The following is a 24,142-nucleotide window of genomic DNA, read 5'->3' on the forward strand; positions in this document are numbered from 1 at the left end:
AGAAGCGGATGTGGGATTTAAATACATTTTACTGACTTATCTATTATTTCTGCTGGTCAGCAGAAAGCATTTGCAGTGGGGTTTCCTGGCAGACTGAAGAGCAATTTCTTATCTCATAAAAACACTGCACCACTCTGCTTTGGGCAATTGAAGTCCACCATGATGTTGAACTCAAAGTACTGTCCTTTTTTTATATCTACTGAGGCTTAGACTTGTGCATACAGTGTGTAGCACATCCCAGCATAGGAATGCTGCATGTCTCAGTAGCGGGGTACTTGGCAGGGAAGGTCTTTGTGCATTAGTGTAATGTTGCAGAGAAACCCTTGCAATGCCTCTTATATGATGTGCTATCTTTAATGCAGTTCTATACTGCTTCTGTACCACAAGCTGACTTGACTGTATATGCTAACATCTTTTTTTTTACTGCATGTACCTGTTAGCATATACAGTCCCTGGGTAATTTTAGTCCTGCCACAAAAGGAAATTGGGCTTTTAAGCTCCTGCTTTGTCTGTCACAACAAGCCCCTTTCCATATAATTTTAGAAGCTCTTGCTTGGTTTTGACAAAGTATTGCAGTTTGGTTTCCTGTAAAACTTGTGCAGCATCAGGCACTGAGCAGACAAGTTCCTGCTGCCTGGGTCTAGGTGTGTGCAGGTGCCCAGCAGCCCTGTGTGACTGCACTTGTGGGTGCACACAAAGGAGAGTGCTGCAGCCTCTCGTTTGCAGGTGCCCAGCACAGAGAAACTACCTTGTGACAGCAGACCTGTATTGGGGAAAAGTAAGAACATGTAGTTCACAGCTACCAGGCCAGAGAGAATAACTTATCTTTGACTGATTTGACCCTCAGAAACCTGGCACAATGCAAACCTTATCCTTAGGGGATGTGAAAGGAATGTGTTTCTAGTGCATCTGCCAGGTGAGAGAGCCCAATCAGTCAAAGACTCGATGTTCAGAAAAGTCTAGATAGAAGCTTCTTTTTCCTTGTGGGTTACTCAGAATAGCTGACTAGATCTCAGTGCATAAGCATGCAAACAGGGAAAAAAATCAGTAGTCCCTAAGAACCAATATCCCACCCTACATAGTAGCTGATGCTGAGTGTGAGATGGCAATAAAACATTGAAAATGCCTTTACTGTATTTCGTAATGTGAGAAGCTATTTCTTCCTGTTCAGCTAACATTTGGCATGTGCCCAATAGCCTTAAGGCTCAACAGCCCTTGTGATTCTTGCATATCCTATTTTTATCCCTCTGTCTTTCTGGTTCTCCTTTATCCGCTTTAAGTTATTAATGGCCACAAACCAAAATAAAAAAAATTATGCTTCTGTCAGGTAAAGAAGCTTTTGTGGGGGTCTTGGATGCATGGGTTCTGCAGCTGTTCTGTACTGCCAGTGCTCCAGTGGCTGGCTGCAGAGAGAAAACAGTGAAGAGGGAAAGGGGAACAGTGCAGTGTCTGGGTACTAGAAAGAACCATCACACTGGAGGTGGCTGTGTCAGTGGTAGACTACAAAGATGAGAAAAACCTGTTTTCTTCTTCATTTTCAGAGACTTTCTTTTTCCAGCACTCATGCTGCTGCTGGAGGGCAATGGCTGTGCCTGTGCATCCACTTCTCACAGTGCATGCTGCACTGGGGGTATGGAGATTGTGGTGTTTAGGAGTGTGAAAATGGTGGCCTGACATGCCCAGGCTTCTTTGGGTTACACAGTATCTTTCTCATCTGTTCCTATTGTGTTTCGTTGTCTTTTGTTTTATTCCCCTGGTGTTTTAAGCCAAGAGCTAGGTTTTGGGTATGTGTTGCACAGAAAGGCTCTTAGCCTCACTTTGGTCCTCAGGTATTTGCATGATCAAGACTGGAATAACTTTGCATCCAAGCCTCTTACATGGATCTAGCTGATTTTTACCTCTGCGCCAGTTACAGATTGGTAACTTTGGAAATCTGTTGATTTTGCCAAGCAGGTGTATAGCAGGATGGAAGTGTCTCCTGTTCTTGCTGATGGGCACTTAGCAGCTGAGGTCAACAGAGGTAATAAAAATAAACTCTGCAGGTGCAGCATTGAGTCCTGCCCACTGCTTGGTCTGTGAAGTTTTCACTGGTATCTTGATCTCCTGAGCAGCTTCTCTAGTCTAGCAGTGATAATACTGGCTTGCTTTTTTGTGTTTTTCTTTTTTCTTTTTTTTTTTCCCCCCTTCTCTTACTTATTTATTAATAAGGATGGTAATCCTTGAGTAGCCATGGCTGCCTATAGAGCTTTGTGATGGCAACAGAAGTTCTTTGTTTAGGTTGTCTTCTGATCTTTACTATACTCACTCCTGCTTTTGGCAGGAGTCATTTAGAAGTAAATGTACACCAGAAGTGGTGAAGCTCTTGTTTCCTGCTGCTGAAGGTGACCAAAAATGTTTTGTTCATCAGTTAAGAAATCACTTTAAGTAGATCAGTGTAATGAGATTCTGAAGCCATATGGCACGGGAATTAGTGCCTTCTAGTGCAGTAGCTGCTTGCTGTAATTGTAGCAGTGCTGTTTGCTGGAAGTAATTTCAAGAGCGGAGATATTTTTTCCTCTGCTCATTCCTTTAGCTCCTTGGGGCTTAAAACAATGCTTGGGATGTATTCCTTTATTAAAAAAGGAGAGAGTGGGAATTATGGTCTGCTTTTCATTAGTTGGAAGAAAAAAAAATAGAAGTTAATAGGATCATTTTCATTTCAGGATAGTGGAATGGATGTTACCTGTAACAGCACTAAGTGTACTCTGAAAATAAGCTTTGATGTCAAGCTGCTGAAATGCCTTATGACTTATCAGGTTCATGATCTGGATGGTGGGAAAGACAAAGAAGTTCATGGAGGTATATGCAAAAAGAATTATGTGTTTCAGCATATCTATCAAGGAACAGTTCAAAGTTCAGATAAAACATGTCATAAAATATAGCAAAATGCAAAGCTGAGGTTTCAGGCATGAAATATGGGTGGGTTTTTTTTCTTAGCTTCTATGTATATCAATTTTATATGCACTGGATTTAGATTACTTATTTCTTAGCCTTGTAGAATACTATACATAGATGGGAGAAGCTGCTGATCTTCATGGATAAACAAGATATCTCTTGCTGACCTCACTGTTAATTTTTTGTTTGTTTGGGATTTTTTAAAATCATTGGATAAGGGAGGCAACTTTTGAGTCTCATCTACTAAGCTTATTTCATGGTTCTTGCAAGGCTCTGTTGGAAAAGGGATGTCTGTTTTTTCCTCAGTTGTTCTAGTGACTGTGTGGGGTAAGTCTTGCAGTATTTTTTTCTAGCTGCCTCATTTTCACCTGAAGCAGACTTTCTGCCTCCTCCTTCTGGCACATAAATGGTGTTCCAAAATTAAATTCTTTACTCTTCACTAGAAATTACATCTGTTGTGCCCAGCATCACTGAGATCCAATGTGTTTGTTGCATGCTTCACACTTAACAGTGTCACCAACCATTGGAGCACTGGTTTTTGGTGCAGAAGTGTATTATTTTGTGAGAAGATATATGGGGCTTAAACTGATTTAACAAACTTGACTTTAAACCTGTGTCATTCAGGGATAACAGCAAGCATCTTCCAGCAAGCTCCAACTCCAAGATGAACTGATATTTCTAATTAAACTAAGAACTAGTGTAGTTCTTCAGGCTATTTTGGTAATGGCATGTAAGGACATCTGGGTGGTTCTTTTTTGTTTTTTGTGGGTTTTGTGTTTTGTTTTTTTAACAGCCTCTGGTGACACTTTATTTATTTACTTGCTCATTCATTGACAGACCAACCCAGATGATGTTGCTAGGCAATGCTGGCAATTCATGAACAGAAAACATCCTTTTCCTTAGCTTTTCCACACATTATGCATCAGTTGTCTGGAGCAGCAGCAAAATAACACCTTTCCATTTTGTACCTGTTCCCTCCTCTATAGTGTTTTGTATGCAAAGGACAGTGTCTTGCTTTCAGACTGGTAACTTTTAACTAATGGAGGAAAATTGTGGTAAGTCTATTAGCCCCAATGAATGCACGTTTGGTAATGTGTCACATAAAACCATTTTTGCAAGCAACTCCTTGCAGCAGCTCCTGTGCAGATGCATCTAGTGCAGTAGAGAAGAGGTGATTTGATAGGAAACGGTGCAGATTATTTTGTGCTCCCTTGTCAGAGGTTACTGATATATGCTGGGAGAAGCTAGCCCAGCTGCTTGTGAAATGTGAATGAAATGAAACTTACAGGACAACAAAGAGATCCTTCTGCCCATCCGTCTTAGTCCTTGCAGCACAGCACTCAGTCCTTGTGCTAAACCATATGTGCCCTGTTACTCAATATGCAGCAGCTACAGTCATGTCATTTTTTGTGCCTGGAGCTGGATGATGGCAGTGGTAGCTCAGCCATCAGAGATGTCTATTTAACATTTTAATGAATTGGTGTTTCCAAGGGAAACACTGAGACTTAGATAATTTTTTGATAGTTTTTCTGGTGCCTGCTATGGCTCCTTGTGCTTCAGAAGCTCACACCTGAGGCAGATTTCTTCTTGCATTTCACTTCCAGCATCAAGGCTTCCCCTTGGAACAGAGTATCTCCCATATCCTGCTGTTGCTGTGCCTCATGGATGCTGATGGGAACAGCATATGCAAGGGAGAATGGCAGAAAGAAGTGTGTTGTCACAAGGGCTGGATTCTCCTCCTTTGTATATCTACATACGTGCAAGGTTGAAGTGCAATTGCCCTGTGTATGTCAGACCTAACATGAACATATTGTCAGAAAAGCTTATTTTTTCAAGGTATATCAAGTTTTTCTGTGTATGGAAGGACACCTTGAAGCCCCTGTGATGAAAGAAAAGAGAAGAAAGGCTTGAAGAAAAAACTGCTGGGTTATGTTTCTAGTTTCCTTAATTCATTACGACAGTTTTCTGCAAATTTTGTGTTGTCTGCCACTGGTCTCCCTGTCTGCAAAATATTGCAGTACCCTGGGGATTTCTTTGTGGAAGCTCCAATAAATATTTTACAAATGCTAATGAATCAGGTCAATGAACAGCTCAGTATGTTAATGTTTTCACTATGCAGGCAGGGTTTTAGCAAAGGCAGAGTGGGAAGGTGACCAGCTCCATGCCATGCAGCAGATTTGGGGTGGAAAGGGGTATGAATCTTTTACTTTAAGAATGGAGATTCTTTTTATAGCTTCATTTCATCAAAAGGAGAGGTCCTGAGGCATGTTACTTCCCAGGCCTGGTAGGTGCTTTATTGCATGGTCAGTCTGTGGGTACCAGGCTAGGGAGCTGAAGCAGCTCGCTGTCTGGTTGAGGAATGGCAGAGCTAGCAGGGGAGAAGCTGCAGAAATTTGTGGGATGGGGAAGAAGGGTTAAGCTGACTTTTGTATGATTTCGTTTATAGACATTCATACCTGTCCATCTAGATTTCACCATTTCATTAATAGCATCATGGACAGCTTTCTTCTGGCACCTTTCTCCCCCCTACTTCATTATCTATTTTATATTAATTAGGTTCCTCCTTTCCGAGTACATGTGAAGGGATCAGCTGGGAAGGCCATGAGCTAAGCAGCACAATTCAAGTACGTAAAGCGATAACCTGTGGTAGTGACTGAGGCAGAGGAAGCAAAAACTGCCTGTGCCTGCATGTAAGAACCATGCAGGAAGTTTGTTCTGTGTTCAGGTCAGTGGTGCTGAGCTCCAAGTTGCAGCTTAGCCCTGATTTATCAGGTTCTCATTGTACTCTTTATGTTGTCACCAGCACTGGCCTTGTGCCTGTTTATGCAACTCCTGTGCAATCACTCCTGATCCCAGGAAAGGCTCTTTTTTTTTTTTTTTTTAATTTTTGCTGCATCAGTGCTCTCTGCATTCAGTTCCCCAACTACTAGTTTCTTCACAAGGCTCTCTGATCAGTGATTTGTATTACTGTAATCATTAAAAGGGAAAAAAAAAACCCTCAATTTAAATATCCAGCACCTACAAATAGAGAATTTTAAATGTATGCTTCAGATCTCCCATTTTGGTGTCAAACTGATGGATTTAGCTGCTTTGTGAAAAATATTTGGGTCGGAGTTTGCACATCTAGCAGAGCATGTCTGCCAGCAATATTTCCCTTTCGTCCTCCATTTGTTACTCTGTTCATTTAGGTTATCAGATCTTATGAGCAGGGACCGTGCACAGCAGCAGAGGGCTTTTCTGTGGAGTTGCAGCCTCCCAGTACCACTGCCAGACAAATGAGTAATTGGCTGAGCAGCTCTGCAGAGCAGTCTCCTTGCACTGTCCAAGCCGAAATGCAGAAGTAAAAAAATCCGTTCTCAGTGATGAAGAATCATAAAATTGTACGCCCAGAAGGAATTAAAAATCATGAAGAAAAACCTTTTCTTAAAGAAAAATTTGTTGTGAACATATCTGGCATGCTCTTTAAGAGGCATTCTGTGATCTTGCAATGTGCTTCTGGGATCTTCTCTCTTCACTGTTGCTTATAAGATAGCTTTAAATTAATGATAAGCCATTCAGAGCACAAGCTGTGCTGAGGTTCACAGCTTTCATTCTGAATGAGAGAATAAAGTAAACTGATATTGAAAGCAAGGAGGGAGAAACAAATACAGTTAGTAAGCCTATAAAGTCTTAGCCAATTGCAATGGTGAACATCCTGCCGGTGAGAGTGACCTTGAATGAACTAAGTGGGATAAAGTCACCAGCCTGGACTGACAGCTGAAGAATCAGGCTGGATTCCAGCAAACTGTGAGAGCAGATTCCTGACAAAAGTCTCCTGAGCTGTGGCAATGGCTACTCGGTGTCGGAAATGTGGACAACAGGTGCCCAGGAATCCACCTTTCACTGCTGTCCGGATAACAGAAGGAGAAATGAAATCTTACCATGATTTTATAGGAGGATGCGTTAGACTGGAGAACATGGCAAAGAAAGGTATGTGCAGCATCTTTAAAAGAAATAGCATCTTCTCTCAGTGGTAGCTGCATTGCATTCCTAGGAGATTTGCAAGAGGAGATTATTTTTCTAATGCTTTCTCTGGGCTGCACTGGTAAATACAGACATCTGGCTGGCTTGGGCTGTTAGCTCAGATACAAGTGCATCGCTTGGCTGTATATTTCTGGGATGTTTGCAGTGAATTGACTTAGAGGTTAAAATGAAGGCTAAACTCATTCTGAATAAATGTTTATTTCACTCAGGTGTTAGACATTGAGGTTTCTGTATATGCTGGAAGCAGCTATTTGCTACGTGTGAAATACCTTTGAGAAATGAATGTTAGGAGACGGGGCAGTGGGTTTTGTGACCCAGCTGACCTTGTCATGCTCTGCTCTGAAACTACTGCGTAGAAGGTAAGTGTCTTTCTCACTGTAAAGATTCTGGTTTCACTGTACTTGTGACAGAAACTCAGACTATTGAGCTCTTTGTGCACTGTGTGAGCCAGTCTGGCTACAGGGCATTATTCCACTCTGAGTGTTTTGCTAGTTTAAGATGCTGATGACCTGGCAATTTGTGGTCATTGCATGTTAACTCTGAAGTGGAGTGACAGTAGTTGATATCTAAGCTGTTGCCTCCTTAGTCTCATATCAAGGTTGCTGAATCATAGAACACTTTTTCTCTCATTTGAGAGAAAGATTAACCAAGGAGCCCTTCAGTTTCATTTACTCTGTGCTATTAACTTGAATAAATACCTAGAAAACTGGAAATCCAGAAATTTAAAGCACGTCCTCTAGTATGTGATAAAAAGATCCCCAAAAGCATGCAATATGAGTGTATTTTCAAGCTGAATTGTTTATTGTGATTTAATTAAGTCTTCAGTGAAGAGCTGCATTCAGTCTGGTGAATAGAGAATATTCTGCAGAAAAAGAGGTGGACCAGAAGCAGGTCATCTGCTGGCAGCTACTGCTTACAAATTGGGGATTGCAGATGCTTTCTTTAATAGGGCTCTAATGCACAATGGCAGCATTTGAAAGCTGCAAAGCCAGTCCATTGTCCCTCTGCTTCTGTTGGCCATCTACCCGTGCTGATTTTTGGGCTCAGTGCCTACCTATGTGTTGTTGTATTTGGCTGACCTTTTGGTAGCACTGATGTTTCCAGTTGCACTTTTGTAATGAGGCATTCTGAGTTCAGTGTAGCATGGCAGAAATGTCTGGTATCTGAGAAAAAGACAGAATTGAATTAATTCAAGTTCTTTCCTGAATCTTTGATCAGGTGCTTCCAGATTGCTGATGGCTCTGGGGGCTGGTGAGCCTGCTGGAGGGAAAGCTCAGGCATCTGCTGTTCTTTTTCTTCCTGTAGGAAGTGAGGGGAAGACACTGGTTAGAGCTTTGCCATGGTTACTGTTCCCAGGGAAACACCTTTCCTGCTTTTCATGTTGAGATATGACCTGGCATAGTTTTATAAGTGGAAATCCCTTGGAAAATAATTTTCTGCTAGAGAACAGGTAGTATGTAAACTAGTCTGAGCCTGTGGCCATTTTGCAAGGCAGAAAGCATATTTGCTGCTTTTGTTTTAAGTTCTACCAATGAGGGCACAGGGGGGTCAGGTTATTGCTATGGACAAGGTACTTTCAAGTGCATGCATTAGAGCTGCCTGAGCTGAGAATACACCAGTGACAGCTCTGCTTGAAGTCATCATATTAGAAGGGGGTTAAAGAGCTGACAAGGTGGTACAGGAATTCATAGTAACAATACTTCCTGGGTTCTTTTCTCCTGCTCTGAACTGTGAACATGTACATTGTCTTGTTTTGGCCTTAATTTTTTTATCTGTAAAGTAGAAGCAGTGGGAATTACCTGCCTTCATGAACAGTGGATCCCAATGATGTAGTTGTGACTGTACTTCCATGATGAGATCCTTTTCCCTTGGCAGTAAGTGCTGCATAAACACAGAAAAAGTGTTTATGTGGGCTCTGCTTGCTCCACTTTGCTACCCTTTGCTACTAGTGAAGACTCACCAGCAAACCTGAGGTGTGGATGTGTGCCTCTTTCTCAGGCTGGCTCTGTTTGGATGCAGGATCCTGGATCTCTGTGGGATGCTCTGGCTTGGCTCTCAATTAAGGGTCCCCTTTTTGCTATGTAAAGATCCAGCTGGAGGTTTTTTTGAAGGTCAGTTGTCCAGTGCTGACTCAGTACTTCAGACACTGCAAGTATGAAGTGTTTTTCACAAACATACTACATCTGTGGAGCCCTGTGAATATTGTGTGGCAATTTTATCTCTTGTACTAAATATCATAACAAGAACAGATGGAAAGCATGCAGGTAACAACAGCAGAAATACAGGCCATATGGTTGCACTCAGACCTGCAAGTACCCTGCCTTTTATCCGCAGTAACCCATAGCAAACAGCTCTTTGCCAAGCTAATCCAGTTCCTGGATCATGCAAGTTCAAGGCTTCCTCTGAATCAATGTGGTCTCTTCCACCCTGATGTTCTATGATGTATTTTGAAGAGTGGCTGAACGTGTGGTTGTAAACTTCTGTTAAAGTAAAGAAATAAAAATAGTGGATGCTTACAGAAAGAAAGTGCCACTGCAAGGGGGCAGCTGAAGGGCAGTTTTGCTCTGTCCATGTGGTAGCTGCATAGAGCTCCACAGCTCTGGCTCTCTGCAGCAGGCCAAGGAGGGACCTTGCTCTATGGGTACCAGAGTCCCCTCTGGGGTCTGATGTGCAAATAGTACTATTTTGAGCACCAATATGTAACCTTGTGGCTCTCTGGGAGCTGCAGCTCCAAGGTGCTATCAATGACAACCAAAAGGAAGAAGCTCCTAGGAAGCCAGGTAAAAAAAATGTGGCAGGGACTCCAGTCCAAAGCTTATCCTCCTTGTAGTGTTCTCAGTTGTTCATAAAAGAGATAATGAAGCTGAAAGCAAAGCACAGCCTCTTGTTGTTAAATACATGGACAGTGACTCATGTACCTCTTCAGCATGGACATGACTGTTCATGTTGCCCAGCTGCTGGTTTACATCTTTTTGTGCTTGAGGACACCTCCTGCCGAAATGGCTTCCTCTGTCCCCAGATGCTCTTAATTAGCCTGCCCTTCGTGATGCTCAAGTCTTCCAGTGTTACACCACAGCTACTGGGGTTTAGCATGGATGGATGAGCATTGGCTGGTTATATTATGTTTCTGCATGCTGTGGAGCCCAAGGCTGCATACAGATTATATATTTTTAAGTGAATAAATGTGTGAGTTTTATCTGTGCTCAGGGCTGGTGGCTGTGTGAAACAGGGTAATGAATCTGCAGACACTAAGGAGCATGCAGCTCATTATTGAGGCTGTTCAGGATTTTGCTATTGCTGCAAAACCAGGCAAGATTCTCCTTTGCCATTAGGATATGGACCTGTCTCCTGTGCTGACAGAGCATTTCTGATTTTGTCCTTCTGTAGGACAGAGGATTGCCACATCCAGCAGTCATGCGCACTTGTTCTCGGTCCTGCTGCTGTGTCTCTCTCACTGCTGGAAATGAAAAGCAGTTCTTCAGATCTTCCTGTTCAGGAGGGAGAGGGACTGAAGTACTGGAAATTGGTTTAGAGCAGTTAAGAATTTAAAGATGGAAAATAGCTTTTATGGTGCTATTTCCAGAAGGAAATTCTATCTAAATGAGATCAGGCTGATATTCTTTGACTTTTTGGAGCTTATCCACTTTCAATAGTGAAATAAATAAGAAGTGTTTGCCTTTCCCACATGGCTGACCTTTCTACAAAGGTGTTGGTTACTGGGGAAAGTGAGTCTTTTATGTGAAGCCTGAAATCTGGAGTGTAAGTGGAAGGTATTTCTAAATCCCTTGAGGCTTGTCATAGTGTCTCCTTTTTAATTGCTCAGAATTTTTCTTTATTTATTTGCATCCAATATTTACTATTTAATGCAAAATGCTACCTCGAGAACCTGGGATAAATTTTTTTCAGCTGGCTCTCACTGCAAAGAAAATAGTTAAAATAAAATATTCTGTTTTCCATAGAGGAAAAAAATCCTTATCTTAGGTGCTTGCGTCTCTTCTCACCAGTGTCCATTGATATGCAGCCTGCTCTGCTCCTATTGAACAGTACTGAACCCTGTTCACCTAATCAGAAAAACCCAGAGAATGTGATGAAAAATAGGGAAGGCATATCTTGATTTCCATTTAAAGAGTTTTGAGAGATAAGTAGTACTGAGAAGATCAAGAGAACAAATTCTCAGAGGGCAGGTTATAGCAGAGGACTTCTGGGTATTTATGTTTTTCCCTTCCTCCCATGATACCAGAACAAGAAACAACTTAGTGAAATGGAAAAGCACTAAACACAGATAGACAGATTGCTGTAATTGGTAAGGTTTTGTTAACATGTGGGATTTTTTACCACAGGATAATAGCTCAGTTTTCTTGGTTTTGTACTGCTAAATTGTATAAACTGTCTACAGAGAATATTTCAGGGGAAAATGCTGCTGAATGTAACAGAAGGTTGTAGAATAGAGCCTAAAAAATTTGTTCTCCAATTTCAGCCAGTTCTGCTACTTCAAGCCCTGCTTACAGACCCACTTCTGCTGTGATAATATGTTTATCTGGTGTACAAATTATGCTGAATTTGTAACATCTGAACCATGCTCTGGATTAGCCTGCACAGTGAGGTTTATAAGTCATGGACTCTCCTGCTTCACCACTTGGATGTTATCTAGTAGAATTCTGGTGCTCAAGTATAAAAGAATGATAAGTAAAGCTTGGTTGTGGTAGCCCAGCTTTCTGTATATGAGTATTTAGACTATGCCAGGTGTCTTGTTGCATAAATTTCTGATCCTGTTAGTTCATTCTCTTTCCTAAGGGAAGAGAAAATTCTTCAGGATTCTACAACGAGCAAGAATTATTGACCAAACATTTGTTTTTCACTTATTTCTAGTCGTGGATCTCTCAGCAACTTTGATCTGTGCAGAGACAGCACTATATTTGTATCCAGAACGTGTTCCTGTCAGTCTTTAAATTGGAAATTGCTGAGTTCAGGCTATTTGTCTAAACTCGAGTCACCACCCTGACACAGTGTGCTGCTGTGGGAGCCTCTAAGGAGCATGGGGTCTACATGACTGAAAATCTGACAGTGAAATTGGGATAGTGTTCATTAGTAAGGTCTTTCTGGGCTAGCATTGAGAAAAGCTGAGCTGAGATGGGAAGAGGTAAAGGAATGGGAATCTCATGTTCCCTTGGCTTTGCCACTAGACTCAAGAAGGGAGATCTGCCACAGGATGGATAAAATTGGTGGCAACTGTCAGATTTTTAAGTCAAAGACCTGATAAGAATCAACGGGCTGGAAATTAAAGTGAGAGCTTTGAACACCAAGATAATATCTTTGTGTTGGGCCAGCTGCAGGGGGAGCAGTGGCTTTGCAGTTGCCTGAAGTCTTTAACATAAGATTAATGAGCTTTCTCAAATGCTGGTTTAATCCAATTTCAGTGAACTTCTTGTGTGTTCAACAAGTCAAACACAATGAACACAGTGGTCCCCCAAGGTCCTGCAGTGAAAGAATCTGGGAACTTGATCTTTGAGATAAAGATGAGCCAGCTCTTCTTGTGCTTTTGGAGAGCCATACCCACACGTGTTAACACATAAACCAGGACATTTTGCTTAGGTTTTTTGGTTTTTTTTTTTTTTGTCATTGTTCTGTTAAAAAAGTGAACTTCCATATGTACAGCAGATGTGTACCAGTAACAAAAACTGTAACATCAGTATTACTCAGTTCCACATTCTGTATGCTGCTGGGACAATATTTGGGTAGTACAAAATATTGTTCTACTGGGAGAGGTACAAATAATCCTTTTCAGCTTGGCAAAGACCTTTTAGAGTGCACACTGAAATTACCTTCACTAATCATGCAAACAAAACAATGCCTGGCACTTGTAAGTCTAGTTTATGAAACTGTAAGTGTTGTCTGATGAACCATCCTTCGAGCATGCAGTGGATTGAGAGCAATTTCTTGGTCCCCATTCTATGGTGAGTTCATTCTACTCCTTTTCTCAGGAGTCAGACTACATGAAGCATTTCCATTTACCTTCAGAGGAGCATTTACTCTTCGAACTCCACAGATGGATTTGTTACTTCTACAGCATCTCTACACACAGGTTTAAGGTTATTTTTAGACTGCAATCATCTGGCAGATTTATCAGCCACTTACATCGATGTGACACTTGCCTATAGCACTTCGATATTCTTCCACCTCTGCTCCTGGAGAGGATCTGGAGAGGATGTCTCCCCGGGGCACTCGCGAATGCTGCCCAGCAGAGGGCAGTGCACCACACGGACCATTCCTGGGGAGCTCAGCTGTGCACTGACTGCTGCCGGTTTAGGGGCTCCCACCAGCGATAAACTGGGTCTCGGTGTGTAACTGGCCTGGCGTCCATCCACTGTGTGCAAGCAGAGCTGGAACTCAATCTCCTACCCACAGCTTCGCCTTGGATTGTAAACTGGTTAAATGGGGATGCTTTTATCAGTATTGGCAGCAGAGAGTAACATTACACACTCGCTACAGCTGGCAAATTTGTTTGTTTAGGAGCGGCTGGAGAAAGAAGGTGCTATCTTCCTGCTTTCCAAGTCTATCTACCTAGTAGTGCCTGTACCACTGCAGGTGTCATGCACAGTGCAAACTTGTTTCCTGGAGAGTGTGTTGAACTAGATACACAGAACCCATTACTTCCCTGTCCAAGAGCTGGCCACATGTTTCCAGCTAAATTCATAGGTTTCATGCAGTCTTCTCCTTTGTCTTTAAATGACAGCACTATGCTTTGGTGTGTGGGTGTGCCCTCGGGATAGTACTCCAAGACAAGCTATTCACAGCAGCTGGTGGTTTCCCTTGGCCCTGAATACTCTACTATTTAAAGTTATTTTAATGAGAACCTTTTCCATAACATAGTCTGAGCAAGTGAATCTGTGTTGTCTCTTGCTGGGATGTAGCTTTCTTTTTGTGCTGAGCTGTGAATGCCTCCAAAGTATCTAAGGGTCTGAGCAGAGAGCTACCTGGGAGGGAGAGCCAGCTGTACTTTGGGGAGGGTTAAAGCTTGGGAATGACTATGATTTGTGCCAGACGCCTCTGCTGTGGTTTGCACTGGACCATTTAGTTAGCAGTTCGTGCAGTCTCCTCCAGGAGAGTGTCAGCTCTCTGGTAAACTGTTGGTTACATCCAGGACAGCTTCTACAGAAGGCTGCCTCCCTCCATCCCTCCCCTCTGCCTCGGGTAAACTCATTACCACAGCGGGACAGCGGAGAAGCCAAGGCTGTGACACAAGGGAGGGTACATGCTCGTGAGTGTGTGTGGGTCTAAAGGGGAGGCATCGCTCTTTGCAGTTTGTTTCTGTTGCTTTTTCTAATGGGCATCTGAACTGAGATGGTGGTGACAGCTTGGAGAAGGCTGCTGCAGGGGTGGCTGGGCAGAGAGGGGCTGGGCACTGGCTGTGAGCAGTGTTTGTCCTGTTAACTGAGATATACACTCAGAGTGCTGCTGGCAGCAGTGATGGCTGCTGTGGCTCACTATTTGTCTCCAATGGCAGTAACCAGGGAAATATTTTTGAACTAACTGGCCTCTGTTCAGGCCTGAGCAACAAACCAGTCCTTCAGCTCCTGAGCTAAGTGATCCCTCAAAAATTATGTAAATAGGTTCTGAAATGGTCTTGCTGTCTGCAGTAGTACAGATCAGAATCAGTGGCTGGAATTTTTCTAAGATACTGTTTCAGCTTTGAGACTGCCGGCAATCTCTACAGAGGAATGAAGTCTGCTGTATCTCTTGATCAGCTTAGTGTCCATGTATTGCAGTGAACATGTTTTAGCTTTGCAGATTGCCACATGCAGGTTTTTTATTCGTGATGGATTATAACATAGTTTTGTGGAAATGCAAAATCTTTTGTTGCATTCTGTTTTTTAAGCAGGAATTCTTGTTTTATCAAGCGTTGCTACGAAGCACAGATTTGGGGAAGATGTCAAACTATTCTCTGGCAAAAATTAGAAACCTTCAAGAATTTTACTGCTGAGGTACTAGGCAAGGGGCTGTGCCATGCTGCTGTAAATCTTGTTTAATTTCTTGAAGTTGTTACTGAGCTGAGATCTTGGCCTTTAAAGCCTTTTATTAGGAAGAAACCCAAACCTATAGCATCTCTCTGATTTTCTCTCTGAAGTAATAACCTTGAAGTTCTTTTTGGCCTTCAGAAATGGAAATATTTTGCATAATGGTTTGTATTGGGAATTCTGGTGGAACAGAATATTTTCAAATCCTTTAGCCTGCTTAAACTTTATCAGTGAAGACAAGCAAATTTGTCTCTTTAGTGTGTTTAATTCTTGAAACCTGATGTCGTTCTGCTAGACTCTTATCTAAGTGTTGTTGTTCATGGCAAGCAGACACAGGACTTGGGAGAGCTTTTGAACTGTAGGTACTCTACAACTTCTGAACTCTGGATTTGTGTGTTGCCTCTTAGTACTTTTAAAGAAGAATCAGAACACATAATATTAGGTGTCCTTTCATGCTCTTAAAAATGGTATCTCTGGCCTTGTGCTTAACTGTATCTGCTTCTTCCATCATATCAGCAATGTGATTTTTTCCCCCAGTCAACAGTTTGATTTGAATTATATGAGGGTTGTTTTTGACTGAGCTTGCACAGAACACAAGTAGGTCAATGTTCTCTGATTATTTTTATTTTTTAATGATATTAACAAAGATTTTATTTCATTAGCAGTTGTCTTCTTTCCCTGTGAATTACATATAAGGGTGTCATTAAGAAGAGGTGAACTTTGCTCTGGAAATTTGTAACCTGTTGTTCCAAGATTAGTGCCTTCAGATGGTGGATTAAAGCAGCCCTCCCCTCAGAAGGCGAAGCAGTTGGAGCATTCAGTCACTTCAGACCAAAGAAACCCCAGTGTCCAGTCACGGCTGGTTGCCTTTGGTTATTTTTCATGAAGCAAGAGGCACAGCTGTACCAATCTGCTCAGCCCAGTCCAGTCTTTTCACTCCAGGTCATATTTCCAACACTGTTGGAAAACATTCGTTGCCATTAGCATGTAAACTAGTTTTTGCTCAGAGGAAGGAACAAGATGATATTCACTGTTGCTGTTAATGAGCTGCTGTTGGTGTAGCTCTGAAGGTGGCAGTCTGAGGGCTGTGCTCCTGCCTTGCTGCAGGAATACACAAAGCTGCAGTGAGGAATAAAATAGGCAAGTGTGTGTGTGGGGGGAAGCCAAGGGATGTTTCCTTTTCGAGGAAGACGAAGCGTAACTAAATGGTTTTCCCCTTAAAGGCTGGATAGCAGTGTTGCAGGTAGCCTCCCTAGGGATCTGGGAGGGAGGAGAAGCTGTGTCAGACAGATGGTTATAGTAATTGCTTTTCTTTTTCTCCCCCATGTTGGGAAACCTTGGGAAGCAAAACTGTAAGGCCTCCTTTTTCTGCAGTGAAATGAGCCTCCACTAGGAATTGAATTTATCATGGTTTAACAGGAAAACCGAGAGCAGATGGACTTACTTGTTTAATTTTTTTTCCCCACTGTAGTATCATGTCTTATTCACATTATTCACATTTTAATTTTCTTGGCAAATTCATTTCACCCAAGTAATGAAGCACTTCAGAGTATGTGTAAAGACTCAACTTTGGTGACTTATGTAGGGGGGTTGGATTTATTTCACATAATACGTTTTGATCAAATAAGCTGTTTTCTTTTTTAAATTTGAGAAGCTAGATGTCACTGCCTTTATAATAATAATAATTTTTAAAAGTTAAGACCACAAAAAAGGCTGCCAAGATAATCATGTTCCAGCCAAATGGCTTATGTATGTTTTGATATTATCTTTAGTTGCATGGCTACAGAGGCTTTTTATCAGAAGACAGGACTGCTTTTCAAGTAACCAGGGGCTGTCCAGTCTCTTCTGCAAATATTATCAAGGTGCAAGGAAGCAAGACAGCTGTTGTCAAGCTTGTTGACTTCCTAAAGCCTTCCCATTGACTTCTGAGTCCCCATAAAGTGAATTAAAATGTTCCTATCCTCATTAAGTTTTTCTGAAATAGTCTGTGACCCTGCAGCTGCTAACTCACTATCAACTCATGTCAGCCTAAAGCAGGGCTTTCTCAGCTGTGGCATCTGTCCCACAGGAAAATGGTTCATTTCTTCAGTCCCCTTCCATGTGGCTTGCAGTACATGGATCAGGAAAGCTACAGACCTTCCTGGGATAAAGTTAGTGGAAGATATGAAGAGATGAATGCTCATTGATGCTAGGCAAAATGTCATGGCTTTAAAACAAACCCTGACCTTTGTCTTTTGGTTTGCTTTTAAGAATTTTTTCAAACTTACAGTCAAAAATTAAAAACTTCCTCAACAACTCCAGGTAATCATATCTTTCCAATGCAAGCTCTGTGCTGTAATGCTGTTACAAATTCACCGGTATTGGAGGGTAAGGACCTTTAAGCACTGTCCTAGAGGAAGATGCAGGAGTGCAAATGTAACCTTGTGTGCTGGGGCTACAGCTACTGACATTTTGGAGCCACATTATGTGATTTGCTGTTTGGGCTTGTGAGGCACCTTCCCTTGTTTCCTCTGAATTTCTCAGTCTCCTGCTAGTTTCTTCTGCTTTCTTGTTCTATAATTTCTTTTCCCAGCATGTCAGTGTGTGAGCTAAACTCACTTACTTGAATGTGTGATTCATAGCCACCACATATATTTTGTCCCACCTTTTTCATCATCTGAATGTCTCCTGCTGAGTGTGGGTTTTACAGCACATCCCATGTGGCTCACTAGAGAGAGTCTTGCCCAGGCAGGGGATTTGATGAGAACTATCTGGCACTTTGCAGTTCTTGTTTCTATTACTTCATCTTATCCTTTTACCACAAAATCGTTTCGGTAGAAAAAGGCAACTAAGCTATTTTTAGAGCAAGCTAATAAAAAGCTGTATGAAGAGCAAGGGAGAGGTTTTCTGTTTTGCTCAAGGCTAATTTGGTATTAATGATGCCTACGTATTGGCAAACATCAAAAAGCAAAATATTGTGCTGGCAAGTTTTACCTGCAGGGCTGAGAAGGTCTCTGAGAGGATAGAGATGATGGCATATTTTCTAGATAATGTTATGTTTCTTTTGAGCCTCCTTGTGATTGTCCCATGCACTGTAGAGACCTTTGCTCCATTTTTGCAACTGTTTGGTGCAATGTCAGTCCTGGTCACCCAAACCTGAGTGCATCTGTCTACCTGTGACTGCACAGTTGTCACAATATCTTTGCACCTTTCAGATGTTGAAATAAGTATTTTCTTCGACCAATACTCCAAGCTGTCTCAATTCTGTGAGTCCAAGCACTGTTTTAATTATTATTTTGATTTTCCTCTCTGCTTCTGGGTTGTGTATTTTTACTGTTTTTTGATTCATCTTTAGTCTCCTCTAAACATTCCTCTTCTGCCTCTACCTTGCTGCCAATCTGTGGTTTGAAAAGAGCATATCTGTTACTTTCATGGTGACTCAAACACTTCAAGTAGACCATCTGAAGGGTGATAAAAGTCCTTGACTAAAAAAACCCTCATTTTAGGTGGGCTGTGTAAATACAGCAGCTCAGGGTGGCAACATACAAACTAGTTTGTGGGTCCTCTGATTTCTCTACTTTGTCTGTGATGAGTTAAATTTTAGCTCTGTCAACTCCATACAACACTGTAACTGCGTGACCATAGCATCAGACTGAAACTACAGTAAGCTCTATGAACATCACTGAAACCAAGCTCGTTAGCTGTGATTCATTAGTCTGCCCTTCCGGTAGCTCTTAGCCACCTGCAATGTCAAGCTTCTCTGATAATGGGCTGTGTAAACAGGATAGAAATAAAGGTCCCACATCAAAGCCATTACTCATTATAGTTTGACTTTTCCCCTTTTGGGTTCAATGGGAAGATTTTCAGAACCAGCCCACTCGAGATTCTTCTTTTTCAATTGCTTGGAGCTACTGCTTTGTTTTGTGCATCAGCCAAAATCTATGTGACTTCTTTCTGTGTTGTGTGTCACTGTCTGTCAAGGAGAGGGCAATGACAAAAGCTCTTCAGTAAGTCTCTAGTCATTAGTGGAGTGTTTGAAAGGGAACAGAAAAGTTTCCAAGTGACATTGTATCATTTAAAACCTAGTTCTGGAAAAGATCAGAGTAGATGTCTCAAAGGAAGATGGAGACGGTATTTTGGGCAGCTGTGTAGGACGCAGGAGAAAGATGTTAATTTCTAACCTCTCTGACCTCCCTCTCTATTTCTGGACAGTTTTTTAAACCCGAGTGTACCAAAGTATTTCAGTACCTGCATTGTATTGATATCAGTGAAGATCTTGATGCTTCAGTAGAGCAACTATCTGCCTTTTGCTCTGATCTGTGGTCTGCCTGGACCCAGCTTCCATCTTTCCACCTGTTCTCTGTGCAGTTAGAGGTGAGCTGTACAAAGTAAGGGCTGGTTGTAGTAGCTGGTTACTACTGGTTGTAGTTCAGTAGCTGTAGAGTGGCTCAAGAAGTAATTGTAACATAAGGTGCTATTGTAATATAAATGTTAATCCTGACGGTTGAGTTGGGAGACACTCCCAGTAAACTTTGCTGGTCTAGATGGAGGTGAAGAGTGGGGAGAACAACTGAGAGCACCCGTTACAGAAAGAGATCATATTACCTCAATGTGAGATTATAGTTGTTGATCACTGAACAGATCACAAGTGGAAATTGTGGTGATTTTTTCCCCAGCTGCTTGCCAAGGTATTTTTTATCTTTTTAGTGTTTACTTCACAAGAACAGGCTTTGTTTTCACGAGAAGAAAGCCTCACAGCCCCTTATTTCCTCCCTTTACTACATGTTGCTTGTAGCGGAAAAAGCGTCAGCAAAGGAAACTGTTCTGGATTAGCTGGTTACTTACACAAAGTCTTCAAGCAGAGACCAGGGAGCTGAGGGTGGAATGTGTCACAGTATCTGAAATAAGCTTTGCTGTTTCAAAGACTGAAAAGATGCTTTATGTAGGAGGCCAAATGCAATGGCTTAATATGGAACATGAAGTAGTAGCGAGAAGGCTGTCAGCTTGAGCAAACCTGTGACACGTTCTGGCAAATCTACTGGAGCTGCTTTATGGAAAGCTCTCCCTGAAATCACAAGGCAGTACATAAAGTAAGTAGGTTGAAGATGACTCTGTAAGTATTATATGACAGTCACAAAAAAATTATAACATCTGAGCCAATAGTCAAGCCAGGCTTTTTTCCCTTGAGTGTCATCTTTGTTTCTCTGGGTAATTAAAGGATGGGAGAAATTGTCATTAAGGTTTTATTAACTCATTGAAGATTTCTGTTTTCACTTTCACAGATGAAATCATGCAGCAGGAGATACGGCCGCTGGTTGCAGTGGATATAATAGAGCAGCTCCACAGGCAATTTGCTATCTTGTCAGGTAAGAAGCTGCTGGTAATCACATTCTGGGATTCTCTTGGAAATGTATTGGAAACTGTCATGCTGACTGCCACCCTTCAGCTCTGCAATAGTATTTTTATACTGCTAATGAAAAGTGCTGTTACAATCAGACCTTTACAGTGCATGGAATTGATAAATACCAGCTTGTTGTGTTTGGTTTTCTTAAGACAAGTTAATTTTCCACGATCCCCACAATGGGGTAGGAGGAAGAGATCTAGAGGGTAAGGAATTAAACAGATCTTTTTGTATATATCATTGCAAAATTCAAGCATTTTGTTTGTGGGAAAAGATTTTGTTTCGGCAGGGAGTTTTCATGACCTTCCCCCTCTTCCTCGTTTGCCTTTGTTTTAGAAATTATTTATTAAGTGTAGGGTTCTAATCTTTTAAAAATATTACATATTCCTTTGTTTGCCTGGAGTTTGCAGTCACACAAAGTGACGCAATTCCTGCCCCAAATAAATTGCTGATATTGAAATATCTGCCAAATTATTTAATATACTTATTTTTAATACTGTAGAAGATAAATAGGACCCTTATCTGGGTCCTAAATTGGCCTCTTCTGTTCACTGTATGGCCTCTGGCAACTCCTTTTGTCCCTGTTTCCTCCTGTTTTGCAAACAGGGAAATTAAGAACTTGCCTTCCTTCTTCCCCATAAACACACAAAGAAGTAGCATGAATTTACACTAAACACTGAGATAGTTTTGTTAGGTAGTCTTGAACAGCCCATTCCTCTGCTTGTTGGAGAGGAGCAGTGGGTACACCGTGTAGAGAGTACATAGACCCAGCTCTGTAAATGATCAACTCAGCAGGCCCAGTCCTCCTGCATCTTCCCATTTTCTTGTTACATCCCAAACTGCCAAGTGAAATCCAAATCTTAGGTGTCTCAGAATTCTTTATGGGGCTCTGCGTATTAAAACTTGATTTTACAGGTTTCTGGGCAGCATCTTGTGTCAGTTTCACAAGCCAAATAACTACCCATTTTGCATTTGGCAGAGGGTAATAACTGAGCAGAGGTGGAACTAGATGCTTTCTCACCTGTGGAAAAGCATCTCTGGGTCACATCTTCAGAACAGTGTCAACAACTGCATAAAATTGCTCAAACCTTTTGCATTCCACTGTTGTGCCTAGTGCAGGGTGACTAGGAAAGGCTGGTGTAGCATCTATCCTAAGACAATTTTTGCGGGGTTGCAATATTCTCCTTCAGCTGTCTGGGCGTTTGCCTGCATACCATGTGCTCAACTATAGCTCTGTCAAGCCAGAGAGGATGGTTAGTAACCCGGTATTGTTGTTCAGTGCTCCAAACAGGAATCTTAGGAACTGCAATGCACAGATGCCTCAATGAGGTCTCATTAGGATTAGGTGATCAGGTAAAGCTGGGCACCCCTTTCCTCTTGTGCAAGCTGCTTAGTGGAAAAAAAAAAAAAGTGATGGGTGAAAGATGACAGCCTTTTAATCAGAGAGCTGTATTCAAGTTTGAAACCAATCCTTACTTAAAGAACTGCTTCAAGAGTGCTATTCCAATCCCTTTTATTAGTGCTAAACTGACTTTGAAGTATTCAAAACAAAAGGAAGAGACCAGCAAATCAAATCAACATTCAACTCCTTTTGGGTCTTGATGTTAACCTCAGTCACATCATAACTGGGTTGCTTGTCTGCTCTCTCTACAAAGCTGGACTATCTGCTGGATTTTTCTACTCACCAGGTACTCAATGCTGCTGAAGCCAATACAGTTTTCATGGCCTTTGATTTAACTGATTGAACACAAATGACTAAAACACTTGTATCAGTGTAAATAAGATAATGTATTTTGAGAATTCAGTGCCTCATTAATAATGCCTATCCTGTGAAAAGTGGAGGACTGCTTTTCTTAAACCCCACTACTTTCCAACTTGGAGGCCATTAACAAAAGCTATATATGGCATATAATGAGCAATTTGTGGGAAAGAGTTTACTAAACAGGAAGAAAAGCCATTTCCAGTTCCAGCTAGAATATTAAACACTGAAATGTAAAGGGTAAATACAAAAAAGCATTTCAAATTTCTTTAATGACTCATTTCAGCAGTGCCTGTATCCTTACCTGCTGTTTTAGCAAATTCAACTCTTCACTTTTAATCTTATACTTTTATTCTTAGACGCAATGAAAAAGATGTTTAAGACTATTTCAACCTAAGGTGCTTAAAAACTTTAGAAATAACTCTTAGTAGAAGGCAGGGCTGATAGGCTTGTTTATTGGGGATTGGCAAATAACTGGTTTATCAGCATGCAAGTACTAATAACAAATACCAAAAGTGAGGGGGAAAAGTTTCTTCCATGACTCCATCTACATAAATAACAAATTCTGTTTGAAGAATTTTTAGGCTTACCTGAAGTCTTCTTGGTACAGTTCAGAAATAATATCCTAATAAGGAACACAGTATAGATCATAATTTGTAAGTTGATTTCAGTCTGAATTTTACAGCTAAATTTTGAAACATGGGTGCTTCCACTTGGAAATCTCCATGGTACCCTTGGCAGAAGGTCACGATTGCAAATAATCTACTTGGAGGTTCCTTTAACTTATTACTTTACCCTGTTGGTGACCATCAGTGGGACACAAGTAAAATTTATCAACAGGAATCTTCCTTACTGTCCCTTTAATGCATCCTGTGAACTGAGGCTTTGGTACAAGCCATAGATTATTATTTGTTTCAAAAATGCATTTCTCTAAAAAATTTCTTTTTCTTCCTGTATTTTTTTTTTCATCCAATGAAAACAGATCGGGGCTCTCTTCTGCCTCAATTCTCTTATTAAAATAATTTATACAATAAATTACTTCATTTGAGGTTTTCTTTTTTTTTCCTCTGGCAGTTCTGCAGCTTTTCCATAAAGCATGCTGCTTTTCATTTGGTACAAGCAACCACAAATATTTTTGTGTTTCAGTGCTTGCCTACATGCAGACTGAAATCTTACCCTGTTTCCTGGTTGGCCATGCTGTTATTTTCCCACTTGATAACCACCATCTGAAAAAAACCCTCTGCTCTTTGGCACCACCACTGTGGGCAGTGAAAGGTGCTCCCTATCTGCTCATAGAATGTTTCAGGCATATATTTTCTGAACAACTGTATAAAGATGGTTGATGCTGATTTAAACTAGCTGGAGGTGGTTTCTTTCAACCTGTAAGCTGCGGCCTCCAGAGGGCAGCTTGCCACCTTCTCCATGCACACACACGCAGAGCTCAGAGGATGTTAGTGGTGAGTCTCATTTGTGCTACTGCAAAGCTTCTGGATTTGTCATGTTCTTCTATTCAGCACTATGGGCCCCAAATCCATCTGTCCGGTGGTAATGAGAGTAACTATTTGACTACTGCAGAGTTTATTATAAATGCTTTTGGCTAATATCAGCTTTTTATTAACATCTGGCAGCTGAGGCAAATGTAGTGAAACCACGATCCCTTGCAGTAAAGCAGAAAAGCAGAATAACTGAAGTTGAAGACTTTGTTTTCTCTGGACATGACTCATTAGAAATCCTTGCCTCTACGACTGCCATTTGCAAACCTCTTAGAAGAGGATCTGACTATCTTGCAGGATCTGAGCCAGACTGTAGTAATTATGTAACCAGACTAATGAGTTTGGTGTTTGGTTGTGTCAGGGTCTGGTTATAAGGAGTGTATTAGACACTGACAGCCTCCTGTTCATCCTGGCTGTCCAGCTACCAGACCAACCGAGACTGTGCTGTCCACACCAAGAACAGGGAAAGTCTCCAAAGCCTCCCCTGGTCCACTGTGGTCATGAAAAAGGCTGAAGTATAATGTGGCACTGTCCTTAA

The 24,142-nt window shown here is 41.5% G+C and overlaps 1 protein-coding gene across 11 annotated transcripts in view; it reads left to right on the forward strand.

Annotated features, from left to right (window-relative positions):
• Positions 1–24,142, forward strand: part of MCF2L2 (MCF.2 cell line derived transforming sequence-like 2) — a 155,704-nt gene that overhangs the window by 13,774 nt on the left and 117,788 nt on the right. For 4 of the 11 annotated variants that reach the window (XM_071752543.1, XM_071752547.1, XM_071752548.1 and 1 more), the window contains exons 1-2: positions 6,114–6,903; positions 20,234–20,317. In XM_071752543.1, coding sequence (XP_071608644.1) covers positions 6,762–6,903; positions 20,234–20,317 — 226 coding nt within the window. In that variant the 5' untranslated portion in view covers positions 6,114–6,761. Of the gene's footprint in view, positions 1–6,111; positions 6,904–19,768; positions 20,042–20,233; positions 20,318–24,142 lie in introns of those variants that run through there. The other 7 variants (XM_071752551.1, XM_071752552.1, XM_071752549.1 and 4 more) reach the window with 5 other exon arrangements.

The sequence above is a fragment of the Heliangelus exortis genome, chromosome 9, assembly GCF_036169615.1.
Source record: "Heliangelus exortis chromosome 9, bHelExo1.hap1, whole genome shotgun sequence".
Classification (NCBI taxonomy): domain Eukaryota; kingdom Metazoa; phylum Chordata; class Aves; order Apodiformes; family Trochilidae; genus Heliangelus; species Heliangelus exortis.